The sequence below is a fragment of the Thermobia domestica genome, chromosome 8 (assembly GCF_964235325.1).
Source record: "Thermobia domestica chromosome 8, izTheDome1.hap1.1, whole genome shotgun sequence".
Lineage (NCBI taxonomy): Eukaryota > Metazoa > Arthropoda > Insecta > Zygentoma > Lepismatidae > Thermobia > Thermobia domestica.
This window is the reverse complement of record NC_137461.1, coordinates 120,559,287-120,571,969: the sequence shown is the minus strand read 5'-3', so window position 1 is coordinate 120,571,969 and position 12,683 is coordinate 120,559,287. Positions and strand designations below refer to the sequence as shown.

At 34.8% G+C, this 12,683-nt stretch overlaps 1 protein-coding gene across 4 annotated transcripts in view; it reads right to left on the bottom strand.

The window, feature by feature from the left end:
• LOC145693173 (uncharacterized) overlaps positions 1 to 12,683 on the bottom strand; it is a 95,694-nt gene that overhangs the window by 14,056 nt on the left and 68,955 nt on the right. The window contains exon 1 of one of the 4 annotated variants that reach the window (XM_081768937.1): positions 6,794 to 9,124. The exons of the other annotated variants lie outside the window; for them this stretch is intronic. Within the exon in view, the coding sequence (XP_081625063.1) occupies positions 6,794 to 8,392 (1,599 nt within the window). The 5' untranslated portion in view covers positions 8,393 to 9,124. Of the gene's footprint in view, positions 1 to 6,793; positions 9,125 to 12,683 lie in introns of those variants that run through there. 4 annotated transcript variants of the gene reach the window in all.

Sequence of the window (12,683 nt, the reverse complement as noted above, 5' to 3'; positions counted from 1 at the left end):
AGGTCTTTAACATCCTTTGGTTACACCATATTAGCTAAAGACTAATACTCAATGCAAGAACATAATAATAAAAGAATTGTGGAATGAATGAAGTGAAAGAAGAGAGAGAATCCTGAAAAAAACTTATGAACATTACGTTACTCACGACAAATGTATCATACATGAGCTTCGATGAATCTGGGTCTACCTTTCATACCAGATGTGAACAATCTAAAACTGAGCTATCGTGATCCTCTGGTTTTTGAAAAAATAAATCACATTTTAATTGTATTTATTTTAATGCCCTAGATGTAAATAGCGCAGAAAATCAAGAATATTTACTGAAATTTTACCTATCTGGTTTATAAATTAACACAATGCTATATATTATAATCATACTTAACACTTACAATTACTAAACAGTAACATTCTCAAAACTTACATTCTTGAACTTCAATAAATCTATTCTAAGACTATTTCACACGTCTCTATTTAGTTTTACAGGTTTGCAATATACACTACTCCACAAAACTTAAGCAACACTAACGTATTAGAATAAAGCTTATCCTCTAGTCTAGATATATAACTGTACCAGTATCAATAACAAGTATGTGCAACAACAAGCAAAAAGAACATCTGCACTATATTTACAGTACATGGTGTTTAGAAATTTAAAAAGCACTGGAACACATCACACAGAATGTGAGATAACACTGCTAACATTTACGTGAAACACTTCAATAAAATGTAAGAGCCTGACCAAATCGTTGTCTTCATACTCTAGATACGGTTATTAATTACAGCTTGGGGAATACAAGGACACTGTGCAGTTCAGGAATGGCTCATTGTGGAGAATCAAGATGACCAATCGTCGGCAGAACATCCTGAAGGAACTCGATAAGTGTGAGGTCTCCACCCCTTGATCTAGTTTCATCACACATATTACTGACACAATCTGTTGTGCACATACATTATGCCGTGCCATTACTAGCAGGAACAACGTAACGTATGTGCACCCACATCACTAGCTCCTGGTACAGAGTCTCGCTTTGTTCAGTAGTCTGCAAAGGTTTGACAGCTTATTAGCGTCCCTGCAGCACAGAGGAAATAAGCTCTCACTTGACCTAAGTGACAAATAACAGTTTGCTGCTTTCAAGGTGACCCGAGACCGATCTGAACCGTGAAGTTTCAAAAGTTTCAAACAGAAGATCTATGTAGGAAGAAAAAGTCATACTCTAGACCAGCGTTTCCCAACCGGTGTGCCGCGGCACACTGGTGTGCCGCGAATGGACCGCTGGTGTGCCCTGAGGAAATCGAATCAAAATTATTAATTTTATAGCAACCAAATTGCAAGACATAGGGAAAAATTTATATTTTTGTATTTCACATTACTATGAATTTCTACCATGGAAAAAATTACTGTAATTGTAATATATTATTCTACATCTATTACTGTGTAGCAGACAGTATTTCGGCTCGTACACCTTTCAACGGTTAGCTGCTATGTTACGCTTCAATTGAGAGTCATACTAACACCGAAAAATGGAAGCACTTGTACGGTACGCGTCATGTGAACGTTCATAGAACACTCATTCGCACGTAAATGACAGAACAACACTTTGTTCAACAGCTGTGTTTTGACTTCGACGCATCGCAAGCTGTGTGATTGCAATAATATGCACCGGTTTTGGCTAAAACAGCAAAGTTAAAAGTACAAGACATTTGTTTGTTCGTTCGTTATTTAGTGATCTTCGTTCTTAGTGAAAGGTTGGATACAGATTTCGAAAAAAAAAAAAAAAAAAACGTATTTTTAAAAATTTGAGTCCTATATTTCATTGCAATTGTTTTCTATTTTAAAATTATAATGAAAAATAAGCATAATGAATTAGCATAGGGGAAAACCAGTGATCGAGCTTTCATCTCTGTGAGAATATGATCAGTAATCACAGATAAAAAAATACCATTTTATTTTAGATTATCAAATAATAATAATAATAATAATAATAATAATAATAATAATAATAATAATAATAATAATAATAATAATAATAATAATAATAATAATAATAATAATAGTGTGCAGCGAGAATTCAAGATACACCCATAGTGTGCCGCAAGTTGAAAAAGGTTGGGAAACGCTGCTCTAGACAATACACTCTTGTCATTTTTACCTGCGCACGACTCATTCTACTATTTCCACGATTCTCCCATTATTATTATTATTATTATTATTATTATTATTATTATTATTATTAATTATTATTATTATTATTATTATTATTATTATTATTATTATTATTATTATTATTATTATTATTATTATTATTATTATTATTATTATAGCGGTATGTTTGTTGAAATATAATAATTTCAAAGGCAGACGGAAGAACGTGAAATCATCTCATTCGCACAAAAGTGAAAATAGTCACGTAAAGTACCGAAACGTTATACTGTACTATCATCAAGTCCATAAAAAATTCTAAAAATCGCAACAAATGAACTACGTAACATATCAGGCAGCCTAAAGAGTATCGAGTCTTTTGCGTACAAGATGACGTTAGTATCCTAGAACTCAGGGTACATGAGCCGCAGAGGTTCAGGCATAACATCATTTGGCAGCTGACAGTCAAGATAGTAGAAATCCAAAAAGTGTTGGAATTAATCACAAGTAAGGTACTGCGGTGTGAAAATGAGTGGACTTTCCGCAAAACTGTGTTACATTTTATAATTTTATTTCGATAAAAGCGCAAATACTGCATAGGTCCTTGGAGAAATTTGTTCTCCTTAAATGCAAGATACATTATCAAAAGCAACAGCCAAAGATGATTCACTCGCTTTCATTATGGATATTCCGATGTCCAAGATACTCTTCGCAGTGGACGACCATCACAGCAAAAGTGGATGATATTCTGGCAAAAGTCGAGAAAAACTCAGCATGCAAACCGTCTTGACATTGCCAATGACCTGATTATCCATCATCAATTATTTGGAAAAAAACTGGTCACAAAATGAAACTTGGCGTTTGGGTACCACATAATTTGACTTAAAAACATTTACTCCATCGAATTTCACTCTGCGAATCTCTACTGAAACACAACGAATTCGAAGTATTTTGGGCTCTGTAATAGAACTACAACTGGCAAGAAATGACACGAAGTTAAAATCTAACAAGTATGACAACTTACTCACAAGCAATTAATTTTTGAGAATTATTGCGAGCAATTAACAAATATAAATTATTTTTATTTTATTTTACTAATCAAAAACTGGCTTTTCTTGCTTCGATTTACATACAACTATCTAACGATACAGTGTCATTGTTCATATATCAGATAGCCAATCTAATAAATTATAGAAGATAACATAATGCGTAGAACTACGTTCAAAGTCACTGATCACTTTTACACATTACACATAACATGATATCTCCATTTCTTAATACATCCAACATACAAAAATGTCAGTGTTCATTGTTTTGCTGCTGTTGTTCACGACGATGTTAATTATGTAATAATAATAATAATAATAATAATAATAATAATAATAATAATAATAATAATAATAATAATAAGAGGAAGAAGAAGAAGAAGAAGAAGAATTTTCTGCTAAATTCTAAAATATGTCATTTGAGGAAAAGAAAACTTCTCTATCATAATTGTATTTTGATGCTACCATGTCCCTGTTCAGTAGAAAACATCTAGACAACGAATGCAAGTTTATGCAAATTGCACTTCTAACTACGTTTAATCCTTTTTATTGTTTTCCAATCCTCTCTTTAAACCTAACATTCATATCAGATACAAAACACGGAATTTTCACTATCGTTTGTTCAGATTATGCCAATATATCCCAATATTTAACATTATAAATAAACGCTTACATTATGTGCGAATGCTAGAAGTATATCTTAATACAAGGAAGGATCATAAGTCTTGCGATATTTTGGTAAACAACATCTCTGTATTTATTACATTACAATGAAAGTAGGTTAACATTCGACTGTCTCGTGTTGGACTGTCTGAAACCACCTTCCTGCCAGCTCCTCGGTTCCACGTCGATACCACATTTTGTTCTTAGAGGCAAAGAAATCAGTCACTCTGTTTCCACTTACTGCTGATTGGCGGAACGTCGTGATTTCAGGGACTGCGCCATGGACTGCAATAGGTAGTAATCCGAAGAGAAAAAGTTAGGACTATATGCTGGATGTGGAATCAGTTCAATATAACCAAGTTCTTACTTGTTGTTGTTGTTGTTTTCCGAGCCGAGTGTGGTTTTGCGTTATCCTATTGCATCAAGGTGAGCTTTCGGTTCACCAATGCAGGATATTTCTGGCCACAGTATACATCCTTTTCAACTATTCGGAATATAGGTCACCAATGATAGTACGACTGTTGAGAACGAACTCCAAGTGAATTACTCCCTAATAGTAGTTCCACCAACTTCATGCTCGAACCAGTCCTGTTTGGCGACCGGTTCTGGAAATTGGTCCTTGCTCAACTAGTTGTTGCACATTCGAATTTCGGAAAAACGCCCAACATTCGTCGCATTTCACAATCCCTTTCAGGAAACGGACATTACGTGAATTTTGCAGGAGTTGTCAACACACATCCACTTTCTCTGGGCCTGAGCTGTTAGTTTCTCGAGTTCACGAAGGGAACGCAGTATGGTATAGTGGGCTTGGACATGCCGAATTGATTTGACAATCGTCGTCTGCTGGTGGATACATTTTTCTCAATAACATGTCGTATGACTTCAAAATCTATTACCCTGGAGCGGCCGGACCTTGGCTTATCTTCAACATTTTTACAACCTGCACAAAATTCCTGGAACTAACGAGTTGCTGTGCAGTGGTACCCTGCACGTTCCCGTTCAATATGACAAATGTTTTGAGTTGCTGCCGCAGAGTTATGTCTGAGTTCGAGAGCACTTATAGTCACTGTCACTATAAACCGCGGCGGCCTCCATATTTATATATCTCTTGGGCCAGTTTGACCTTGTACTTACAGTCGATGACGGCGTATACAGGTGCCTGCTGTTTGGGTTGTGGAAATAATGCAAGACTTATGACTTATCCTTATAAAACAAGAATTTCATTTAATTTGCACCCGAATACAAAATACGGTGTAAGAAAATAACTAACAATACCACGTGTACTTCACATGAAGGAGTACGATTTGTATGGAGAGATATTTTCCAAATTAATATTGAAACCACAGGTGGTAGTAGATTACTAGTATTTTCGGTTTTACTACAGAGATTAGAGTGGATACTGAATATATTCTTGAGATGCTTAATCATTGCAGGAAACCACTTCTCGCTACGTATTACTATTTTTTACTCTAATGTCGTTAGTGTTAAAACTAAAAGTTGTTGATTTCTACCACTTTCAGTTTGAACACAGGTTAAGAGAGAAAATGGTACCTATTGTTAGAACGTTAAATGGATTTCAAAAAACCGCTTCTCACTATCCCTTATCGTTTATGTTCTTTGTAGATCAAGATGAAACCGGAAGTTCTAGTGGATTTCTATTTCATTTGATTTTAGTATCAAGTTAAGGATGGAGACGAAATGTATTCTTAGGACGTTTAATCGACTGCAGGAAATCTTTTCTTACTATTACCGTTTCAGATTTATAGTGATCAACGTTGAAACTGGAAGTTGTTGATTTCTGCCACTTCCAGTTTAAATAAAACATTGAGAGAGAAAAAAATGGATTTATTCTTAGTACGTTAAATCGATTCCAAAAAAAACTGCTTCTCACCATCTCTTATAGCTTTTGCTCTTTGTAGATCAATCTGAAACCGGAAGTTACAGTGGATCTCTATCCCTACAGGCTTTACTAGAGAGTTAAGTATGGAAATGAAATGTACTCTTGAGGAGCTTATCGATTGCAGAAAACTGCTTCTTGCTATCTATTACCGTTTTTACTCTACAGAGATCAACGTTAAACCAGAAACGGTTGCTCTTTACCACTTCAGGTGGAGGATTACTTTTAAAACGAACTCGATTCTTAACTTCTGTCCCTCTACACCCTGGTCAAAATTGATAGTGATCCATCAAATAGTTATTAATCTCCTGGATGAATGGACAGTGTACTATATAAAGAAGTTTTGATAAATAAAGCCCCCTAAAATACAAACTTTTACATTCCTAACTTAATAAAACATGTTCTTGCTACTTCATTTCTAACTTCTATTACTAATTTTTAACTAGTTTTACGGGAATAAATTTTAAGCATACTCTAATTCTATAATTTAGACACGATTTCAACACTGATGGATGTGCTAGAGGGAGGCAGGAAAGAGAGGGAGGGCGAGAAGGAGACTACAATTAATGGACGATATCAAAACGAAAAAAAAAAAAAAAAAGTACGTGAAGACGAAGAGGTTAGCGGAAGACCATGAAGCATGGGAGCTTCTCAGTTGCGGCAAGTAACCTGCCAATAATGACAGAATACCTATGATTATTATTATTATTATTAACCCTAAATCCTTATGAAAATCATTTTATTTGTGTCGTTGATTAAATTGCAATTAACTTTCACGTTTGAATTCGCAGAAAAAGAAATCTATCAGGAATTTAGGTCTGAACAGATACAAAACAAATAAAATTTGATACGAATTGCAAGCTTAATAGTTACATTGAACACTCAAATAATAGTAAATTAATTTATATTTGATGAGCAACTTTAATATGCATATTCCTAACTGGAATGTCAAAATATTGTATTATGTGTAGAGAATGATCTTGTGATTGAATTGTTTATCTATCCCTTAATTCACAGCACATCATGATTTACCTACTTTTATCCTACCTTGTACGTGGTTTCTTTTTCCTTCTCTGGAACGTAGTAATTAGAAACGAATTCTGATCCACATGGTTCATTTCGATCTGAAGTTTTCTTAGTTTGGTCTCCATGTTTTGCGTGAGTTTCTTCCGATACTACTACTTCTTCTTGAAGGTTGTTTTTCTCAGAAGACATACGTTTCTCGTTTAGTGGCAACTTATTATCAGTCGTTGCGCTAGATTGAGAAGAGTTATGTGAAATCTCAAGTGGTTTCAATTTGTTTCCATCGCCAATTGTGAAGTGTTTCTCTGGTGCTGTTTGACTAATAGCTTCTCGTTGTAAAACTTTCTTTAAACCTGAGTAACTTCGTGAGCTAGTAACTGTTTTACGTGTAACATTTTGCGCTACATTAGCACTAGATACGTTACGTCTTGGTGTAGATGTCTTGTTAAGTGAGGATTTTCTTGTTTTAGTGCCAGGAGATAATATGGACAACTTTTGTCTTGTCGTCAAGGTCAGAGCTTTGCGTGTTTCTGTAATTTTTTTATCTTTGTTGGAACCTGGTGTGTTACTAAGGACACTATTTCTTTTAGGTGATAATTTCTTCTTCGGGATAGACGACTTCAATTTGGAGTTTTCAAGAGACTGAATATGTATATTTTTACTCCGTGCAATGGGCTGAGTCAGGTTTCCAGATCGATCTATTTTACGATTACGACGAACATTAGTCACAGCTGGAATACAAAATGTCTTCTTTCTAGGTGATGAACTTTCCTTGTTAGCTCTAAGAATTAGTTTCGATCGCTGAGGGGACTGGCTATTTATTTTCTTCTTATTTGGTAAGCTTCTGCAATCATATTGTATTCCTTCAGAGATCTGGCTTATATTAACTGGTGAACGGCTATTTCTAGAATATTTTTTCGTACTTCTTTGTAATGTCGATTTAGTCCCTTGTAAATGATAAGTAGTACCATCTTTACAGCCTTTAACTGGTTCACTTATTCTTCCATCATTTTGGCATACATCATCTGATATTCTCTGTCGATTCACACGCAACATTTTCTCACCACATGATTTGTCTCTTGCTCGTGAAGATATTAGTTTACTCTTCCTCAGAGAATGTGAGGTAATTTTGCTACTTACAATCTGCTTTTTCAACACTGGTAATCTACGGCTCTTGGATGGTGATTTTAAACTGTTGTTAGAATTATCACCTTTGTTTCTAGGCGATTTCTCCTTGTTATTTCTGTGCACCGGTTTCCTGAGATAAGCAGACTGTAATGAACTATGTGGAGATCGTTTAGAGAGCTTCACGTCAAATTTTGGTTTAGCATTTGGCCAGCTGTCTGGTTTTCTTAATTTCTTTTGTTGATCGTGAGCAAATCTCCGTTGTCTACAAGATGGCTTCATAGAATCCTCAGATACTGACTGTTTCATCATCTTTCTGGTCTGTACTGCAGCGTTTACAAAGCTTTTATTTACGTAAGTATCTGAAAACTGTTTTCTAGCTCTAAGTATTGTATTCTCATCAATTTTGCCCTTCAACAACAGCTGGTTACGCGTTTCTGAAATAGTATTGCTTTTCTCCAGGTGCAAATTAACGGGAGAAATATGACAGTACGTCATCTGAGATACGTGACTGCGTTGCCTTCCAGCTTGTACACGTTGCTGCTTTCTCTTAAGCTTCCTTAACGGCACTCGACGAGAAAGAGATCTACTCTTCCGAGGATATACCCCCTGTTTTGTAGAAATACAAGTAGCAGACACACTTACACTATCCTTTTCTTTAAGAGATTTTACTGGCGATGCTGGCCTCAAGAAGCACTTGTGCAGTTCATTTATCTGCTGAATTAATGAATTGTTAAAGTTGCTTACTTGTATTACATATAATTAAGTATTAATATTTGCTGATACATGCTATACAATACATAATTCAAATGTAACCTATTTACCTTGAACAGGGTTCACACTAAATTCTGATATTGATTTTGCTAACTTTTCCTCAATTTTCATGATTGAGTAAGTAATTTTTCCCTGATCAGGGACACTGCGAACACTATCATTTACGTATCTACATTAGAAACAAAAATATATTTTTTAAATCGGGCTCTACCATCCTCAGAGCTCTACTTTTTACTTTTTAAAATACAGTATATGTTTACTTCCTTACTAAAAATACTTATGAGTTAAAATTCATCAATTTGAAATACAATATTAGTGCCAAATTATAGTTACACACTAACATCTTTAAATATCTTGGCATTCTGAATACACTCACAAACATAAACAAGTAAACACATATCACAATTTGGCCTTTCTCTTCGATTATCCACAAAAAATAAGTTTACATTTTTTTCTTTCTTCTGTAATATTTGAATTTTTTATTTAATTTTTTCTTCTCTCAAGTTCTGACACCTTTCGGCGCTTCTCAGGCTTTTTCATTTTTATAAATATCTTTTTTCTCCTTCTTTTTGAATCTGTTTTGATTATTTCAGATGTTTCATATCTTCCACGGGCAACTAAAATGAAATTGCTTACTCTTCTGTACAATATAGCGAACTTCCCTAACTTTAGGCATATATTAAAGCATTTCCCATACTTTCCTTGATCCGCTTTGACTTTCCTGACTTTCTTTGATCCACTTTGATTTCCCTGACTTTAACTTTTAAGATCAGTGTGAACCCTGATAAATCTCAAGTTAGATGATTCTTACCTACAAAGTTTCAGCGTGCCCTGCCACTTTCTTCAGTTAACTTCTTTGGGGACAAACTCTAACAATAATCTTTGCTGACAGTACAATGCATGAGTTTCCAAAAATGAAAAACATTGCTTGTCAAAAAATTCTGAGTATTTATGTTGCAAATTCTTCCAGGATACTGCCACAGGCAAGAGGGGAATCAAATAACGGGACGCATTTAACAATTTTAAGAAGTTACTAAAGAAAGACGCAGAGCACATTCAAGCTGAATAAATATATCACTTTACTTGAGATGTACATTATATTATATTAGTAATTACACAAACACAAGACTTGCGAAAATTCCGAATACATGTTTTACACAATTTACTATGCAAGGCATATCAGGAAGAACATTAAAAATTCTAAGTGAGGCTGTATTGATCATTATGAATAAAATCACTTTCTATAAACTTATGTCTATTCTAAATAACAAATAATTATTTTAATAAAAACAATTGTACAAATAATCAATTTTGAATTATTATTCAAATGATTTTTAAAGCACTAATTAGAATCAAGCAAGTAAATTATTATTATGAGAGACTATACTATTATCTATGGATGAAAAAAGTAAAAATAAACGAAGTTCATACTTTGCCTTCGAGGATTTTTCGTTGAATATATATATATATATATATATATATATATATATATATATAGGATCAGTTCAGAAAGTAATGAGACCAGTCGTCGCGCAGCGCTCCAATCGCCAGCAGCGCGCTCCCCGGCAAGGGAATTCGTAGTGAGGGTCTAAGCTAAGTAACGCATTGGACATCAGTTGCGTCCGAGTTCTGATGCAGTAAGGATCACGCGAGGCGCAAAAGCTATTTTTGAGTTTTTGTCACGACAGAAAACATAACAAATGGAGCATTTGCATTAAAGTTTGCTTTCACCTGCACAAAAATGCTTCCGAGATGCTTGGTCAAGAAGGTTTACAAAGAAACGCCCTATCAAGGACCCAGGTTTTCCGGTGCCTCAGTAAGTTCAAGAAGGGACGGAAGACCATTGAAGACATGGAGCGATACGTGCTCCAACGAGTGGTTTGGACAAAAATGTGGTCAAAGTGAAAAATCTCCTTAACTCCGAACGTCGTTTGATTTAAGGTTAATCGCCGAAGACCTCAACATGTGCAAAACAACAGTTTACAAAATTATTTCTGAATATCTGCCATGACCAAAACTCAAAAACAGCTTTTGCGCCACGCGTGATCCTTACTGCATCAGAGCTCGGACGCGACTGATGTCTAGTGCGTTGCTTAGCTTAGACCCCCACATTACAAATTCCCTTGCCGGGAAGCGCGCTACTGGCGACTGGAGTGCCGCACGACTGTCAATCTCATTACTTTCTGTACAACAGACCCTCCTCTCTCTCTCTCTCTCTCTCTCTCTCTCTCTCTCTCTCTCTCTATATATATATATATATATATATATATATATATATGTGTGTGTGTGTGTGTGTGTGTGAATGAATGAATAGTTAATAACTTATTTCTTCCCGTCACAAATGAAGTTATGTTACAGTTTCATAAATAACCGTTTGAATAATATACAGGAAAGAAAGAACTAAAACAGAAATTTGCTGGCCCACAGAAAAGCATCTTTCATACATTGCTTTTCTATAAAACGTTGTGCGGTATGATCGACGACCCCTTAAAAGACTTATTTATCTAGAAGTTTTGAAAAGCAAACTTCCAGTACTGTTGGATAAAATCCTTACTTAAAAAACCCTATGTTGTCAATTATTGAACTCGATATTTCGGCTACTTTTCTGCCTTTTTTCATACATTAAAAGGTAAAGATTAAAAAGTAGATGTAAGGATTAAAATAAGAAATTAGAGAACCATTATAGGAAGATTTTTTAAAGAGTAAACAAAAAAATACCAATCGATGTTGCAGAATCTACAGCAAACATGCTTAACTCGTCATGATGCCTGACTATTGGATCTACAGAGCTGCCAACTACTTTTTGTTGTTGTTGTTTGTTTTTATGCACACTTTGATTACTTAATAGAAGAAGATATACATTTTCTAAATTTCCATGTCCAACTTAATTTTGATTTTTTAATTTATTAATTTATTTTTATTATTATTTGTGTGTGTGTGTGTGTCTGTGTTTCAATAAAAATAAATTCCAATACATTTTTCAGTGATTTTACTTGACATACGAAAAATCCCGATGACGGTTCCTATATATATTTTACTGCGGACTCTGCAATGTAAGTTCGTACATTTTTAAAAATCTGCATATTATGATGCTGTTATCTCCTACTTTAATTACAGTGTTTATATCTACTTTTTAATTACAATCTTTATTTCATGAGAAGAACAACAAAACAATCGAAATAAACACCGCACTTGTTCGATTATAATCCGACCCCCATAAATCAAAAACAAAAATAAGTAAATAACAATAAAATGTACCAGGTGTGTTAAAAAAGTATCGAACCTTTTTTTTTTCGTGTAAACTAATGAAGCGCGGGAGATTTCCTTCAGTGTAAATGTAGAGGGACACTCATGCGCAGTCATAAATTTTCTCATGCACACAGAAAGCATCAGTCGCTGGCAGTCGGCCATTTTTTTTTTTTTTTTTTTTATGACAGAGAAACTTGAGCAGCGATATTGCATCAAATTTTACCAAAAGTTTGGCGATACCCCAAGCGGAAAAAATCTAATCGGATCGGTACATTCAATTTAGAACGATAATTTGAGCATGAGGAGAGTGTCCGCGAAATTTGATTCAGGCTTTCATCGCCAAATACAACATTCATGTATGTCGTCAGGCTCCCTACTTACTCACATGTTACCGTGTGACTTTTGGTTATTTCCCCAAGCTGAAAATGCCATTAAAAGGAACTGGATTTGAGTCAAGAAAAGACTTCATCCGGAATGCCACGGCACGGTTGCTCATCATTCCAAAAACTGCATTCCAGAAGTGCTTGCAACAATGGTGGGAGCGCTGGGAGAAATGTGTACATTACCAAGGATTAATGGAAGGGGATTAGTGTTTTAGCATTTTACCCAACCAAAGGTTCGATACTTTTCGAATACCTTGTATTAAAGCAGCATACAAAATCATAGAAATAAATTTTCTGCCATTTAATGTTTAGTCAATTATTGCTATCATTTTATTTAGGTTCATTATCAGTTATTTCTTTGTTGCTATCCCGTCACGCGCATT